Source organism: Pleurodeles waltl, chromosome 10, assembly GCF_031143425.1.
Source record: "Pleurodeles waltl isolate 20211129_DDA chromosome 10, aPleWal1.hap1.20221129, whole genome shotgun sequence".
Classification (NCBI taxonomy): domain Eukaryota; kingdom Metazoa; phylum Chordata; class Amphibia; order Caudata; family Salamandridae; genus Pleurodeles; species Pleurodeles waltl.
In genome coordinates this window covers 975,531,939-975,551,103 of record NC_090449.1, presented here as the reverse complement: position 1 = coordinate 975,551,103, position 19,165 = coordinate 975,531,939, and the positions used below count along the sequence as shown (strand labels likewise).

General features: G+C 40.9%; 1 protein-coding gene across 1 annotated transcript in view; it reads right to left on the bottom strand.

Annotated features, from left to right (window-relative positions):
- Positions 1 to 337: 337 nt before the first annotated feature.
- The window catches only part of AHR (aryl hydrocarbon receptor), a 353,719-nt gene continuing 334,891 nt past the window's right edge, over positions 338 to 19,165 (bottom strand). Inside the window, exon 11 of the mRNA XM_069211815.1 lies at positions 338 to 7,901. Within this exon, the coding sequence (XP_069067916.1) occupies positions 7,746 to 7,901 (156 nt within the window). The 3' untranslated portion in view covers positions 338 to 7,745. The remainder of the gene's footprint in view (positions 7,902 to 19,165) is intronic.

Below are 19,165 nucleotides of genomic sequence, written 5' to 3'. Positions count from 1 at the left end.
TGTGTTCTTCTCATCTGTTTCACTTGAATGATTCAAGCATTGCAATTCCGCTATGTTAGACTCAAGCAAATATATCAAATCAATTAGATAAATAAACTATGACTAGAGATCCAAATACTATTGGTACCTTAGTGCAAGTCTAACCTGAAACTCTCCAGGTCACACATCTTGTTCTCCCAAAGGTATTCTACTGAATCTCAGGCAAAAACAAACAGGTAAAAGACGAACAAGAGTCACATTTCAAAGTATTCATTTTTTGGATTAATTAAAATTATGTTACCTAAAAGACACCTGAAGGTCACTGAAGAAATAACAGTCATTGTGGCAATAACGGATATACATTCTGTGATGATTTTATTATCATATATTATATTTTACAGTTTTATTTCAAGCAGCCCATGAGCGAACTATACATCATACCTTAAAACATAACAAGGTATAGCATGTGCAGGCAGGGTAATTTAGGGACCAAAACACAAAAGCACTACAGCGCAAACCATATATTACAAAACAATACTAGTAATACTGCTCTAAGCAATGTTATAGCCACCATAAAAGACACTAAAACAACTTGGAATCAGGAAAAATATGTACAAAAAAAGGTGCAGTTGACTTTCCTGTTGACCACAATCGCAGTGATCAATAATTGCTTAATCGGGTCTGCTTATCAGTCCTGCAAGAGTGCTAGATTCATGCTAGATCTTCAGGATATCCACAAGAGATCTATTTATTTGCAGTTCATCTACATGTTAATCCATTTACATAGCTCTTGGTTAGGCTGAACATTTGGCATAGATGTTGCCCTCATGGACCAATGCTAGACACTCTTCTATAAATGTAATATCTACAGGCTTGGCTGTTGAGGCAAACATGAATAAAATGACAATTTGTACATAGCATCAGCAAAAACTGCTTACAATGAAGTCAGCACGCTATTGGTATTGCATGCTCGGCACTTACGGCTGTGCAGCATGTGTATTTGGTGTACCAGAAACAACAAACAATTGCATGAAATTGGTACATTTTTGTTCAGCCTGCAAAGTTTCACAAACGCAGACCATCCCTTTGAACCTCAAATAATGAAAAAATATTTCAAGATCACAACAAACGTATTCACAACATATACATGTTTAAATGCAGATGCTTTCTCCACGGAACAGGCATAGCTGTTGAAATAATAAATAGAAGTAGCACGCTGTTGCTAAATTTAAAATTATATATTTTGAAAATGTAAATGTACGTCCAAACAAGATTATATTTGGTCATGTCTAATTACCAATATCCTGTTTCTGTTCAAAATTCGAGGTGTGATGTATTCATCTTAGCTGGGCAGGTCGGTCACAGTCTAACATATGGATTGCTCAATAGTAATTCAGTGTTATGAGATGATATTAGGATTGGGATTCATGAAATCAGAGGCATTCATCAAATATTTTCTCAAACTCGGAGTGTAGCATGAAAATTGCCTATGGATATTTGTACTGAATGTAGTTGGAACACTTCCCTTAAATCTACATGAGGTATTAATATCCTAAACGTTAGAAAAGGCTTACTTCATCCATGGTCTTAAAATAGAGGCTATTCATTGCTCTGTATAGGTGTTATTAACTCTAAAATGTAGTGCTCCAAAAACCTATCCTGCTTTATCGACTGTATTGTGATGTATTGCAGAAAACCCATAAGCAGGTATCTCCATGTGCAACTGCCGTATTGATTTCCCACTGCAGCTTACTAACATTCTTCCTATCTGCTGACAGAGAAACCCAGTTCATGAAGATTTAGGTTCAATTTTGTATATTAAAGTCATCTTGAAATTTTGGAGAACAGTGGGCATCAGGGAATATATGTTGTCAGGACTGAATTTAAATGTCTGGCTGTCAGTGGCAAAGCTGACAGCTTTAAGTCATTTTGTAAAAGGAATTTCTAGCTTTAACAATAAAAAGAAAAATGCTCAAAGGCAGATAAAAAAAAAGTGATGATGCATCCAATGAAGCGCTACTTTTCTTGTAACCTTTAGCGCCCCCCAATTCTACCATGTGCACACCATATTAAACATATGACGCACCATGGCGGTAGTTAGGGAACTAGCGTCAACATTTTGCAGGATTAGCGCCAACAATTTTTAAGCTAATCCTGCAACGCACATTGAGACCCACTGAAGACAATGGTGTGCCTCCTTTTAAAAATGCCACTAGAAATGCCGCAAAGAAATCTTTTAGATTTCATTGCGCCATTTTTGCGTACCCCTACCTAACAGCCAAATGCCCTCCTTGCATACATTAGGCCTGGTGCAGGCATAATGTGGCGTAAGCAGTTACAAAGTGGTGCAATGCATACATTGTGCCACTTTGTAAATATGACGCAGCGTTTTATAATATAGCCGCATTAGCGTGAAAGAATTATTCTTATGTGGCGATACACGGCGCAAGGCTCTCTTAAATCAGGCCCACTATGTGCCCGATTTACGGTGCAGATAGGGTACTCGGTCTTAAATGTGAAGGAGTACCGAGCCCGCTAAACCCTTGGTCTGTCCTTCTCATTTACAGAAGCGCAAACCTTGCGTATTCCATTAATGAGGCCCCTGTTGGCTCTGTCAACTGAATATTTGCCCTGATGAATCATTACACGTTTGTCTTGTAGAGGAGTCACCTAAGACACTGAAAGGTAACTGGTAAAATTAACTCACAAGTTTTTCTTGCTTTCAGTTGTGAGGAATGTCACAGACACAGGTGTAAGAAGGTAGAGAAAGAGGGTTGGAACAATAATATCCTAACTTATGTAGGAATCCGAAATAATCTTTGGAAGGAAATAATGCAGATTCTAGAAGATATTTCCTCTACTGAAAATCGCATAAAACTCTCACAAAATAAAATAACCTCAAGTTCACAAAGTTATTACTTAGGCTACTTTTCATCACAACATTTCGAATCCCTTTTGTCTTGATGATTCTTACTACATTTTCAAAATTAAGATGAGAGTGAGATATTGCGAGATGCTAATATGTAGAACTATGCCCCACTCTGACCAAAGTGTGTGAATTGTGAAGACATACATGAGCTAAACAGCTGAATTTAAAGCATTCATTGTTATGACGGTTAGAGGTCAACAATGTTTTAGAATGGAATATGTTCTGCTCCATGTCACTACTTGTTTTTCATAATATTCTTTAAATGTGTAGAATAGAGTTGCTGTTGTTTATAAATGCAAATCAAAAACTCTCTTAACAGAAAGAAATCCACAGCCGATTAGTACTTCTGTCTATGTGGAAAATGATAAAAATATTGAAAGCAGGAATCGTGAGCATCAGAATTCATTGATCAAATAAATGGTTGTGAACTCCAGGTCCATTTGTTGGTAGACCTTAAAATACATTTTGGTCTAAAAAAACAATATCCATGTAGGCACCCATAAGAGATTACAATTGATTCTTTTTATCCAGCACCCAGGAATCCAATGGAACTCACATCCACATGCACAGAAAGCTGTCCAGTGTCTGTGTTGTAGATATGATTTGCTTTTAAATTGATTTTGGTTACAAATGTAATAAACTTCTCATGTGGTCAGAAGAATGTCTTGCAAGCTTGGTAAGATGTGGAATAGAATATTTCCAGGTATACGCTTTATCTTTTCAGCTGACCTGTACGCTTGGATTGGCTGCCAAGGATGGTTAAATCCTCAAGTTCAGACATCTGATAGCTGAGGCTACCACTATGTGGTACTAATGTACCATTGAATAATAGTGGAATGAAAGAGAATAACAATATCAAGGGGAAGCGTTACAAATTCTTGTGTATGTTGCTTGGAGAATGGCAGTGTCTCTGGATGTCATATTTGAACCATAAATTATGAAAGGGGCCCCTGCCATCCACGAAGGAAAGAAGGATATATCAATAACATAACAATTTCAAGGAAAGGATAACTGTTTTACTTTAACAGAGAGATGTAGTATAATCACACTCATGATTACAATCTTAATATTTATCCTACATCTCCAACATGTATGGAGCACCAATAGCAAAAGTATATACCACACTGCCAGATCTCATTCCATTCCTCTGTATTCAAATTGATTATAAATCTTGCATATATTGACAATACATTCAATGGTTTGTTAGCAGTACATAACTATTTACAAGAATGGTCCCTATCCATACAAGTTTTTCAGTGTTTAGCGCAAGGATTAGGGAGTCAATATGAATGAAAGACCAGAATGAAGACTATTTTTCTACTAGAAATATCTTACAATAATAGACTCCCGATAAGGGCAATAGCTGTTAGACTCTGAAAAATGTTATGTATAGGGCACATTCTTTTAATTAGTCGGGGACTTTTAAAACAAATCCCCTGTTGAACTGAGAAATGTATCTTTTCATGGGAATCATTATGTTTAACTGATCCATGCATTGTAATTACAGATGTTAATTGATTTCATTCTCCTCTGAAGCACTGTTTTGCTGCAGAGAAGGATTGTACATGATTTTACCAAACCAGTCCGAGGAAGCAGTCCCCTTGGCTACATGAGCATTGCTAGAAGTGAATTAGGAGAAAACTGTTTCTTCATCGTAGGACTATGAATCTCTAAAGAACATTGGCCTTGAAGTAACCAAGTAGCGAACATGGCGGGGGCTACCAAGAAAGGACAAAGAAAATGTCACTTTAACCAGAGCTGCATACATTATGTAAAACAAACTAAAAAATAATGTTTACAGCTTTTCACTATAAGGCAAATATGCATACTCATAGTCCTCAAAAATATTAGTTTGTACTTAATATGTTGTGCCTATTGCAGCCTTTGAGATTGCCATGTACGTGTCTCATTCAGAGACCCCTAAGATCCCGAAGTACATTTGACTAGTAGGGACATGCTTTGTACCGTTTGGTGCACTTCCTGTGTGCTGTGCCAAATGCTTTTGGGAGGAGGAGGTGGTAGCCTGATTAGTCCATAATGAGGAAAGTATTATCCAGAGTCATATCAGCCTTCAGAGAATGGGTATATGTTGCTAGATTGGTATGACATTGAAGGAAATTAGGCAATGCAGATATTATCCTAGGCTAAGCCTATTTTTTTTTAAACTTCACAAGACAATGAATTAAGTCTTGAGCTTGATTACGTTTGGTGGTAAAAAGAGCTCAAAATAGAAGTTGCCTAAGTCCTGCCAGAACTGCCACGTTCTCCAATCTCGTCCTAAGCCTTCCTAGTTATGAATATCATCTGGTCCTTGCTGACAATGTCCAAGTGTATGAAAGAGGTATACCTTGTGTTTGCATCTTTTTCCACTCATAATCAACTGTGCATGGAACATAAATTTATTATATGGCATATGTTTTGTCAAAAAAAGATGCGTGTGAGAAAAAAGAATACATCTGAAAAACGAAGTAAATGTTTTCATTACTTCTAACAGTTGATATTAGTTCAGATTGTTGCCCATCTGCATAGTAAGAAAGCCACCTTGCAGTAATATGATTTTTTACCAATCTTTCAAAGTATAAAGAACAGAAATCAGTAGAAAAATTTGGTATTTCTCCTTACCGCAAAATATCTTGTGAAATTATTTAAATTACAATTTCATTACACTGTAAATATAGAAGATACAACACTTTTGTTCTATAAACTACACAGCACTCAAACAAAGATGCTTTTACTTTACAAGTACATATATTTAATATTATTCATTTCAATTATTTTTTTGCCTCAAACATCAATAATCTTTTACAAATGTAACCATACCTTCAGTAAAAAAAATACAAAGTTTCCCATCTAAAGAGATGGATCTTCATATCAAATCTTTAAAGACACATTTTTAAATTTACATTTTGTTTTTCACGCAAAACCATTTAATTAGGCGGGTCGGACCAGCCTCTTAGGTGAAAATGCACAGATTTAGAGATATACAATATGTAGTATTATATATACATAAGGTATGTCTATTGCTTGAAAGAGAGCTAAAGAACAACCACAATTTTTCACTTTTTGTAATTATTTCAAAAATCCTGCTGTTCTGCTAAGGTGCCCAACAGAGGACAAATACAACAATGTCTCACAGCTATCTACCAAGACAAATGATCTTGTATTTATACGCAAAGTTTGTAAACAACAATCTGACAAATTAAAGATGCATAGAGAGTGAAACTTCAAGAACATGAGCACACAATAAGGCACAGATTGTCAACACATAACATAGCTGACATGTGAGTACTTGGCATGTGTCACAACTTCAGCCACTTGTAAATTTCGAACTACAACTGCTTTTCATGCAGGGACCTAAAGTCGACATAGCTAGTAGGGAAAGTGCCAACTACAAGTCCCAGAATTAAAAGTGATAATAGTTAAAAGCCAGGCTGAAGGCATCGAGAAGGAGGACCACATGTAAGCTATGAAATAACTGTAGCAACCACTACTTAATATGCAATCATAAAAGCTTTGTTTTACATAATCAAAATAATATTTATGATGACCCTGTTTCACTTCCAACAGTAGTCAATGTAACAAGCACTAGCATTTTGTTGCATTAAATTTCAGTTAATATAAAAAAAACACACAAGTGACCCACTGTACAGAAAAACTAAAGCCTGCATAGCGTCATTTACACTGAATGTCCATGACGAAACACGTGACAGATTTATTCACTTAGAACAGTGGTTCCCAACCTGTGGTCCTGGGACCCCTGGAGTTCCGCAAAGCCTCCTCTGGGGGTCCACTACTGCTTAGAAAATTAAATAATATTAACAGATCAGGTCCCCAGCTTTCAGTAATGACCCAGTGGAAGGGACCCCGGATTCCAATGATGATTCCATGGGGGTCCCCGGGTTCCAGTAATGTTAAAGTGGGGTTCCACAGAAGTCAAAAGGTTGGGAACCACTGACTTTGAGGATTACTACTGGTCATCGAACAACTTCCTGAATGCAAATGGCTAGCTTTGGATCCAATCAACAAGTTAAAGGGTGGACTGCAGTGTAGCGTGAGCTGGAAATCTTCTATGCCTAAGGTGCAATATAAAGCATACCTGTACGAAAATGAATATGCATGTGCTTCAGGGTATGTTGCAGAAGTAAAGAATTGTGTGTAATGATGTCACCCGGTGCTGTTTGACAGGCACTTTTTGCTGCTAATAAAAGGACCGCACTAGTTTATTTTTCAAAAAGTGGAAAGCACGCACTTCTTTCCACAAAAGTCATATATTGCGAAGATGTGATGGTGATGGATGTGCAAAACACAGAGAAAAACAACAGAGCACATTAAACTTCTAAGAAGCAGATGCCCGATGTCCTCTAATAAGTGCTTTTGGTTTTCATCAGCTATGAACCTGATTTTGCTTCTCTTACAGCGAAGCCACACTGGGAGAGAAAACATGAGCACTTTCCACACAGTTACAATTAAGGCTTTCAAAAGAGTGCAAGTTGTCCAAAACAAACTGTTTGCCTTATACTATGATGTACTGCTCAGTACTTACATAGTATGTTTTTTCTGCTAGTAAAAAGCCAGCGTTATGCAGCACTGAAAATAAAATACGCGTTTATATTTCAGGAGTAAGAGTGTCCTCTCCCTAAAAAATATAATTGCCTCACTGCCCCACACAAGAGCTTTGGATAGATTTCTTATTGGACATAGTGCAACGAGAATCAAATTCCATATAAAATCTTGCTTTAAGGGGACTTTCAAGATTCACAGTCTACACTTCACACTATCCTTCAACAGCCTAACACTCAAAATCCCACGTGATGTTCGAGATCACGTCACATCCTGGTTACATAAATCCACTGGATGCCAGATCTGGATATGTTCTGGGCTCTGTTCGATGAGGCGGAGGCTGAAAATGTGCTGCATTTTGTGGGCAATTTACGATGTTTAATGGAGCTGGATATGAATTGATGATATTTCCTCCACTGAAACCATTTTGGAACTGAAAGAAAAGAAAGTACGCCATTAGAACTGACTCACGTTACTGATCCTTTTGGAACTGTCTTTCTCCAGATAGTAGATACTCAAAGTAATATTATATTCCTTCTCAAAGTTACACATGAGGAGGAATATTCAGATAAAGTGATTGAAAACTAATATCATAAGCACAACTGTTTTGCTTCGGATAATGCGTTGGAAAACCCTTGAATAGTAATATGTCAGGAAACAAAGGTGTTGCAACTTACAAAAACATGCCTCAAAATATATAATTGAAGGACCATCATTTTCCCCAGAGATCACTTCTATCAGCTGTAATGTATAAGCAATTTGTTGTGCATCTTGGCAAGCTCCTTAGAATATTGGTAAATGAGGGCATTCTTCTAGCCCCTATGAGGCGTAACATTCATAAACATCTTTATAAATGATTAATTTCAGGGAAAATGTACAAGCTTTGTCCTGATGCAACATGCATTGTAACAAGCATAGTGCACAAGGCCACTGCTCTCAAAATCGAATTTAAGTTGATCTCTTAAAAATATCTGTTACAGAATCAGTAGCCCTTGGGTTGTGAGCTGTTAGTTGTGGCATTAGAAGATACAAGTATACTTATAAAAACTTGTTGTTTGCTCTACATTTGTTGGAATAAACATGAAATTCAACTACATCAGAGTGACCTTACTAGGAATGATGATGAAGGGAATGACATGCATTGGGAAATACAGTGCTGCTGCAATGTCACGGCTACAAGACCATCTTGGATGTCACTGATTTAGTATTAAGAGTCTTTGTCAGAACTCATTTGGGGGTCCACAGCACACAACAGTCACTGGTCCTGTCCATATCCTGGGGGAAAGCTATTATGACTGAAGATATCAAAAAGGGAGAAAGAAGCAAGGAAAAAGGTTTCCAGCTCAGCTTCCCAAGGCATAACTTCTAATATCCAAAAGGGTTGGGAATACCCAATATCACATAAAGGGTTTCTCAAAAAAATATTTTTGAGACTCTCACCAGCTACTTTCAGTCAATAGGATGTTTACCCACTGGTGTACTGATAACCAATAGCTTCATCATCGGGTCTTCCCTCCACCAGAAGGGGATGTCTCAAAAGGCTGAGACGTTGAGGGATCCTATACAACCAAGTGGTGATCTAAAGTTACCTCCTATCCAGAATAGAAAACCTCTGTTAAAACAAGGGCAATGGTAGGATTAAAAAAGAGGGAGATGCGTATGGGGGGAAATTAAGTGTCCCTCGCATCCATACAAACATTTTGTAAACATGTTTCAGCGTACTTGCACCCATGTCGATCGATGGCTCTTGTCAGGACCGTGAGACTTATTTTAGATCCCGGTTGGAGGCCAGTTGGGACATTTTCACATGGCCCAGGACATAACAGGAGTCTTCACTCTGTCTTTGAAAAGAAGAGAACAGTAAAGCATACTTTATACTGTTCTCATTCATCATCATTACATATATTCTCATTGAAGATGGTGCATCCGATCAATGAATTATTCATTTAAACTCAGTTCATCCCCTTTGTGTACACTTGACTCATTTTGAAATGGAGAACATGAAAAGAGCAAGCACTAATAGTAGGTTAAAGACAATCTCTATCGGAGGGCACACCATTATGTGTTCTTGGTAGCGTGCTTTGGAATGTCCAGTGAATTTTTTAGTCATGATTATCGTATACATGTACACTCCTAAGCCAAGATTTTGATAAAGGAAAGCTTAACGTCATAGATTTATATCAAGTATCACAGAGTAGCAGATTATGACCTATTTAACACTTTTCAAACAGTTTCTGATAAATGGAATGTATGCAGTTGTTATGTTTTCTAGTAGTCTACTGTTCTTAAATAAACAGATGTAGACATACCTTTTCTCTTTTCACGTTCATAATGACAAAATGTGTCAAGTATACACAAGGGTGATGATCGGACTTTAAATGAATTATTCATCGATCAGATGTGCCATCTTTAAAAAGAGTATATATAATGGTGATAAATGAGAACAGTATTGTTTGACTTTTCATCCTTGGCTGGTCTCCCCTAACTTTTTGCCTCTGTTTCCCAGGTTGTTGATGTGTGCTGGACTCTGTTTTTGCTGTTTTTGTTACTCTGGGCACTTTACCACTGCTATCCAGTGCTAAAGTGCAAGAGCTCCTGTATAAAATGTGTATGTAATTGGCTTTCCATGATTGGCATATATGATTTACTGGTAAGTCCCTAGTACAGTGCACTAGAGGTGCCCATGGCCTGTAAATCAGATGCTGCTAGTGGGCCTGCAGCACTGGTTGTGCCACCCACATTTGTAGCTTTGTAAACATGGCTCAGACCTGCCACCGCAGTGTCTGTATGTGCAGTTTGAAACTGCCAATTCGACTTGGCAAGTGTACCCACTTGCCAGGCCTTAACCTTCCCTTTTCTTACATGTAAGACATCCCTAAAGTAGGCCCTAGGTAGCCTCATGGGCAGGGTGCAGTGTATGTTTAAGGTAGGGCATATACTAATGTGTTTTATATGTCCTGACAGTGAAATACTGCCAAATTCGTGTTTCACTGTAGCAAGGCCTATCTCTCTCATAGGTCAACATAGGCGCTACCTTTAAAAATTATTAAAGCGTAGATTCACATTGGGAGCAGATAGACATGTGGAGGTTGGGGTCTATGAGCTCACAATTTAAAAATACATCTTTTAGTAAAGTTGGTTTTAAGATTGTGTGTTTGAAAATGCCACTTTTAGAAAGTGAGCTTTTTCTTGCTTAAACAATTCTGTGACTCTGCATGTTTGTGGATTCCCTGTCTGGGTCAGTTTGACAGTTGGGCTGTTTGCACCTCTCTCTAGACAGAGATACAAAGAGAGCTGGGGTGTAGCCTGAATATCCTGATGAGCCATCTGTGCTAGGAGGGAGGGGAGGAGTGGTCACTTACACCTGAAAGGGCTGTGCATGCCCTCACACAATGCAGTCTCCAACCCCCTGGTGTGTGTCTGGGGACTGGCCTGGGCAAGGCAGGATTTCACAAACGAGAGAGACTTTCCTTTGAAGTAAGCCTACTTCAAAGGCCAAAATGGATATAAGAAGGGCACCCAAAACCACAGACTTTAGATCACTTCCGGACATCAAGAGGAACCTCTGTGCTAGTGGGTCAGAAATGACGTTAGGATGGTTAGCGGCAAAATGTCTGCCGCTAGTCAGCCTAGCGTCATTTTCTTATGTAAAATCAGCCACAAAATGACTCCTAAGTTTAGACAGGAGTCATTACCTCTACCCCAATGCCTGCCACATGGGAACGGTGTCCCCTGGGCAAGCCCTACCTACCCAGTGTCAGGCAGGGGGCCTCATATAAGGGGGCCCCAGTGGCACACCACACACATACACTTACCTGCGACTTACCTGGGATGGGCTCCCTCCTCCTGTGGTGTCCCTGTGGTGTGGCTAGAGGTGTTGTTGGGGTTGGGGTGGGCATCTTTATGCCCATTCCATGGTGTTTACCCATGGAACGGGGCTTACCAGCACTTTAACGCATGGTCTGACGAGGCTTTAAACAATGACACTAAACAGGCTTAGCACCATTAGTTAGGCCCGCCTCACAGTTGCGCGCTGTTTCTGCATTGGGAGTTAAATGTGGCACTGGGGGCTAGCGCCATTTTTAAGATGGGAACGCCTACCTTGCATCTCATTGACGCTAGGTGGGTTGGCGCATGCTAAAAATGGTGCTAACTCCAATATTTTGACGCTGGACAGGTCTAGCGGCAAAATATAAATATGGAGTTAGGTTAGTGCCGCTTTAGCACCAAAATAAATGGTGCTACGGCGGCACTAAGCTTCCATAAATATGGGCCCAAATGACCACTGTCTACGCCAGAAAACAACAATTCACTTTTGCACAAATGAGTTCACAAAAGTCAGACAAAAGGAAACTGTATATACAAATGTGCCTGAATCAATACATAGCAGTATATGAAATGGACATACACCTCTCATTAATCCTGAGGATGAGAAAATTTAACATAAAAGACCAGGAACTTATTTCACACTTTACAAGGAAATCTTGCTTGTGTTGAAGACAGTAAAAAGTCCTTGCCAGATTCGTTGTTGTTGAAAAACCAACAGTCTGTACATGTTATCATTGTGGATTTCCAATTTCTGGGAAGTATGGATGTGGATATCATCAAATCTTTTCAGCAAGTGTTAGTACATTAAAGTCAGACTTATTGGCTTTGCCATTTATATGTGTCCTGAATGCGAGCACTACAAACCTGTATTACAGTTACTATGTGTCCCTAGATTTTAAAAAAACACAGTCACTTGCATCTTATTAAAATGGCATAAAAAAGTAAGTGTGATATCATCTTTAAAATATTTAATGAATGAGACAACAGGTATGTCGGTGAGAAAGGCCTCTTTGACAGTACTATATGAACAAAAGTGCTGTTTAACATAAAGAGGTAGTATCTTCTGCATAAAAGTACATTTGTCAGGTAAAATAGGGATGGTTCTGATCAAAATTCAATTCCCAAAGACAATGCTATATAAATGTTCTCCGTACGACTTTCCATTTTAGGATGGGAATATTGTTGGGCGATGCAGGACGTGTCAGTTTCAGCTAGTGGTTCGTTTTAAATACACAATTATCTTTTAATAAATACCCCTTTTCTGGTTCATATTTCAACTTTCATAAGGGGCACTTCTAAGCAGTTTTTGGTGCAAATATTGTCTCGACAGAACTTTTTTACATTTGTTTTTATGTAAGTTAGTAGTAAAATCAAACTCACCCAATGTGTTAAGAATTTTCTTGCTCAGCGAAAGAGTATCCATTCATAAAAGAGTATCATAAAATTCAGCTCTACCCCACTCTTTAAAACTTCTAGGTTAATAAACTGACTTTGTCTTCTGAATTATCGTAATTATAGAATTTAGGAACCTGCATGTACCAGTAGCCTACACATACAGCAGCAGGCCTAGTCTCAACTGCTGCCCCTCACGTCCATCCTCCTGAGCTTTATTCATGCCCTTAGAGATGGTGAAGAAGTCATCAAAGATAATCTCTGCAAGTATTGAAAGGTTTATCGTCATTGCAGTTTGAACTAGTGGAGGACCTGAAAAGAGGGCAGCAAAGTATTGCAACACCAGCCCTGACATCTCCTATCTTTGGTGCAATGAGTTGTAAGCACTGGAGTAGACATGGCAACTCTCCATCGGTATGCAAACTAACAAGAAATGTACAAGGATTACAGTTTCTGCTCAGGCAGAAGTTGCTTCTGAAACTCAGGAAATGTCTTAGCACCGAAGTCGCCAGTAGCTGCATTTGCACAAGAAGACAATGCTGGGAAAATTGTTTGTCACTGAAGTTAAATGATGGGTATTTAATATATAAAAAGTTCAGAGTGTGCCAGAAAAAGACATCGGAAGAGTGGTCATTGAACATTGCAGACTGGCTCTAAGGAGCAGCAACACATATTCTCCCTCGTATATCCAGATTGGGTGAGGGATGTGTAGTCTGTGTCATCAAGGAAAGAGACTCACGGGCAGAGCATATGTAGTTGTGGTGCCACCCACAAAGAGTGGCCACAAGCATAAACGACTGTGAAAGACGTTGCACTTGTTGGTGCTGAAGAAAACATTGCAATCATGCTTGCTTACCAGCTCAAACTGGAAGTCTACAGGGAGTATTGCATCCCTGGGGCATAAGCGTCTTATGAAACATAGGAAATGACTAAGCAGCAAAGCTGCTAGTAGTTGTGTGTGCACACCGAGGCAATCTTGGTAGAATTATATGGAAGTTAAACATTCAAGAAAAAAGGCAATAGGAAAAAGATCAGTGGTGGTGACACAGAATGATACCCTGAGCAATGCAGAGGGGACCTGTGTATAGTGGGTCTTCACTTCAGGGATGCACCTTCACTCTCTTGTGCATCCTTGTTGGAAGAGTGCTATGTATGGACTGTTGTCAAGGGAAAGGAAACACATCGAGTTACCAGGAGATTTTGTAATGCAAAACACAAGGAGCAGCCACAGCATAAACAAAAAAGTGAACGGTACCTCAAACATGGAAACCACTTTTAAATGACAGATATTTGTACAAACGCTTTAGAATTTTTTTTTCTTCTTTTTGGCCTTTTAGGGACTTAAGAGAAAGTCAAGTTGTCTTGATCGGCATAAAGAAAAGCAAAAAGGGCAGCCATCGAAATTCTGACAAATGCACAACTGGCTTGCATCCATGGAAAAATAAAAGGATAACTTTTTTTTTTTTTTTTAGAAAGCTCGTGTGACATTAGATTTGAATGTGATACAAATGTTGATGATTGACTGTACTGTTCAGATGGAAAATATTAACATACGAATATCACAGAAATAACTCCCTAAGAGGTTGAACTGAAGCAATAAACAGCTGAGGGCAAGCAGCGAAGGTCCTTACCTTCTCCCAGTGCTTAATTTGAGCCGGAGATAGGAGCTAGGAGCGGGGGCTTCAATACTCTTAAAGAACTAGCAAAAGAGAGATAATGGGGAAGAGAGTGTCTGGTGGTGAATAAAAGAGGCATGAGGCAGACTACACAGTCTTGGTAGACAGCACCCCCATATTTGTACTGCCAGCCACAGGAGTTTTGGGGACTATTATTTTACAAATTAATCCACAACTTGTATATTTGTTACACAACTAGTGAAACAAGCTTTGGCACATAGCTAATACTACCACCATACACCTAAAACTGAGTGAAAATAACCAATGAACCCATGGTGTATGCATGGTGACATAGCGAGTATTACAAAAGGTCCAACTCCATTTATTGTCTTACAAAAAGGATTGTCTAATGTTTTTAACACTTTCAGTTAGTCCAACATACTCATCTGGGGTTACTCCTGCTTCATTTCCTTCCTATATCCTTATTTTCCGTTGAAATCATCTTTATTATAAGGTCACAAATTCAGAACCGATACATCATCACATATACATGTTTATTTTCAAAGCAGATGCACACTACTGCAGCCCTAACATGTGCCAGCCCAGCTGTTCCTTCCCTTGACCCCAGACACTATATGAAAGTAAATAAAAACTGACATTAAAACGAATGCTTGTACAAAGTAGCAACAAGCCAGGATCCACCACTTCTGAACTTCTCTTACCATCTCTAGGAATCACTTTGCCAACCTATAGGCTTCACCATTAAATGTGCCAGATAAGAACTTTTTGGAAATCTACAGATTAATAGTCATAAAGTGTGACTAAGTTTTTTATTTTATTTTTTATTTTAAAAGTGGGCGAGTCAATCCTTTAATTCAAAGGCACTGTGCATGACATAAATCCTGGCAACCTTCTTGCACAGTACTGTTCGCCGATCTAGCCTCCTTTGTGTTGTTATAAGCCCCCAAACCAAATGATTGCTTGCAACTATCACTTATCAATACCTCCATCAAACAAAGCCGTGAAATGCACTGCATCTACCAAACACTCTCACCTTCAGAGGGAGTCTGAAAGAGCTAATGGTAAAAGAAGAGCTATTGCACAATAACTGCTTGTTGAGCACTTAAAGAATTTACCTGCGAGCCCACCAAATCTAAAGAGGAATGTTTGAAGTAATGTGCACGATAGTTTCTCCCCAGGAGCTTGTATGAGTGCTAAGGAGATGCCTCAATGTTCACTCCCACAATTTCCTTAGGAATGCCCTGTAATACTCCTCTCCGCCCAAGACTTTCTGTTTAGCAGCCCAATGACGAATTTGATCTCTCTGTCTGTAATATTTCAGTAGCATAATTAAAATGTCCCACTAAAGTAATGTGGCACTACTTTACTCAGGTGGGTATTCTGAAAGCCTATTGTGTTCTAACTTGTGAATCCTCTCTTTCGCCAGGATCTCAGTGTTATGGAAATTCTCAGTCAAAAACACGTCTGAGATCCTCTCAAGCTCCATCCATGACACATGCTATCATTCTTAGGCTAGTAAATGAAGCAAGAATGTCAAGGCACTATGGGGGTCATTCTGACCCTGGCGGTAGACTACCGCCAGGCCAACGACCGCGGATGCACCGCCAACAGGCTGGCGGTGCATCCATGGGCATTCTGACCGTGGCGGTAACGGAAAACCGGCGGTGTCCCGCCGGTTTCCTGCTGCCCTGGGGAATCCTCCATGGCGGCGCTGCAGGCAGCGCCGCTATGGGGATTCCGACCCCCTTACCGCCAGCCTGGCTCTGGCGGTTTTGACCGCCAGAACCTGGCTGGCGGTAACGGGTGTCGCGGGGCCCCCTAACAGGGCCCCACCAAGATTTTCAGTGTCTGCCAAGCAGACACTGAAAATCGCGACGGGTGCAACTGCACCCGTCGCACCCCTTCCACTCCGCCGGCTCCATTCGGAGCCGGCATCCTCATGGAAGGGGGTTTCCCGCTGGGCTGGCAGGCGGCCTTCTGGCGGTCGCCCGCCAGCCCAGCGGGAAACTCAGAATTACCGCGGCGGTCTTTTGACCCCGCAGCGGTATTCTGACGGCGGTACTTTGGCGGGCGGCCTCCGCCGCCCGCCAAAGTCAGAATGAGGCCCTATATCTTCCTTTGCAGCTGGTAAAGAGAGACTGCTGCAAATTCTTGAAAATCGGTGTGCCGACGTTGCACAGTTGTTTTAGACTCTATAACACCACCCTGATCTCTGTTCTCTCCCTCCCTACACTCTGTTGATGAAAATGTATTTTGCTTTGACAAACTCAGATCACAGTTCATTCTTTTATACTTAATAGAGAAAACAAGCAAGCTTCTGAACTGACTCTCAGTAGGGAAGTGGCTCACATTAAACAGCTGGTGCTGACATGAGCACTGTCCTCCTAAATGTATCCTGATTAATCAGCGTCCAATTTTCCTCTCAGATCTCTTTGCCGATGCTGCCTTCAATATCTATGCCCCACTACAGTAACATCAAGCAGAATTCTCTTGTTCCAGACAGTTTTCTCAAAAGTGTCAAACCCATAGAGAACATAATGGGATTTACTTTCCAAATCCATAAGACTATCAGTAGTACACACTCTTTACACATGTTTTACTGATTACAAAAAGGCATGTGACAGCACCAACAGGGCTATGCTATGGTTGAGAATGGTTCAACAAGAGCCAATTAGGACTCTCACCAACTCTTCAGGCTTCCAAATTCTACGGGAGGCCCCCACATAAGATTAGAATTCAGCCCCACAGAACAGATATTGTCACAAAGGGCTGCATTACTAAAAAAACTCTTTTAAAGCAAAGAAGGCTGAAGTAGGGAGTCTCAAATTCCATCTGGGCAAATAGCCGTTTAACCAGCTGGCATCTCTCTGGAGGGTGGTTCAGAAGATCCCAGAAAGAGCTCAAATTGCTCCACCTGCTGGACCTGAATTTATCATAAGGGGCCTTCAGGCTGCTTTTGAGTAAAACTGTGAAAAAGCAATCATACATTGTCCATTGGAACAAATGGACAGCATCGGCCTCACACATTTGGTCTCAGACCCCAATCACAGAGCAGGACACACACTGGACCTGATCTTCACATCCCACAACAGACTTAAATACAACCACACCACAGACCTCTCTTGGACCGACCTCTCCATCGTCCACTTCACTATCACAGGTCCACCCTGCACAACTACCAAACCCCCAACACCTCCTTCTGCAGCTGGTGCAAAGTGACACAAAACCAATGATTGGACGCCCTCAACACCACCAAACCAGATGCCGAAACCAATCTGAATCTGACAGTCAAGAACTTCAAAACCTGGATCACTAATGCTGTTGACCAAGTTGCCCCCATTAAACCCACAAAAAACTTGCAGATCAACCAAACAAGCCAGCTGGTACATTCTGGAACTCAGCACAATGAAATGCAGCTGCAAACAACTTGAGAGAAGATGGTGCACCAGCAGAGCCGAAACAGACCAAGTCGCCTTCAGGTCAGCCCTCAACTAATACCACCTACAACTCAAAAGGCGCAAAAAGACACCCTGGCAGTCTTCATCGAGGCTAGCTCCAATAACTCAAAGAAACTCTACACTATCGTCAGACAGTTCTCCTGCCCAACAGTCACTCACAATACAATCCCTCCTTCACAGAAACTATGTGACGCCCTAGCAACAAAAGACTTCCACAACAAGATATCCACCATATACAGGACTTCCTCAGCCTCCCCACCCCTAGGGAAGCCTACCCCGACCTATAGCACATCTCATGGGAACGGCTCACCACACCAGATCCCCCAGCCATAATGAACTCTATCCTCTCAGGAGCACCCACTGACCCCTGGCCGTACTGCCTCTCCAACCTTAGGAAGCAACGAGATCAGTGACCAACTCATCACCATCCTCAACACATCCATTGCCACAGCCACCTTTCCCAACTCATGGATACAAACAGATGTCAGACATCTCCTCAAGAAACCCTCTGCAGACTCCAGCGATCTCCAGAACTACCGCCCCACCTCGACACTCCCCTTTCCCACCAAAGTGCTGGAGAAGGCCATCAGCTCACCAAACACTTGGAGAGAAACACCATACTAGAACCCTCTTGATCCGGTTTCCGAGCCAACCACAGCATCAAGACCACCGTGAACACCGCCACGGATGGCATCCGCACCCTACTCGACACAGGAGAGTTGGCTGCCCTGATCCTTCTTGACCTTGCCACAGTCTTCAACATCATTTCCCACCACACATTCATCAAGAGACTGCACCCGTTAGGAATCAAAGGAGACACGCTCAGATGGATTGCATAGTTCCTCAAGAAACACATGCAGAGAATCCACCCACCTTCACCTCAGAACCCAACAGCACCACCTGCGGCATACCCCAAGGGACATGCCTCAGCCACACCCTCTTCAACATATACAACCCTTCAAGCCAACATCATCAGAACCCACGATATGAACATCATATCTGATGCTGATGACACCAAGCTCATCCTCCCACTCTCAGCTGACCGCACAATGGCGAAGACCAACTTCCACAACTGCCTGAAGAACATTCCAGCCTGGATAAAGGAAAACTGTCTGAAGCTCAACATGGACAAGACCAAGGTGCTGTTACATGACAACCATAAGTCCCTCTGGAACGACACCTGGCGGCTCACTGAACTCGGACCCACCCCCACACCAAAAGACCATGCCCCCAATCTCGGCATCATCCTGGACAGCAAACTCACCATAAAATGACAGAACAACGCAGTCTCCTCAGCCTGTTTCCACACACTTCACAAGCTACAAAGAATCTTCAAATGGCTCCCCACAAGCACCAGAAAAACAGTCATGCAAACTATAATC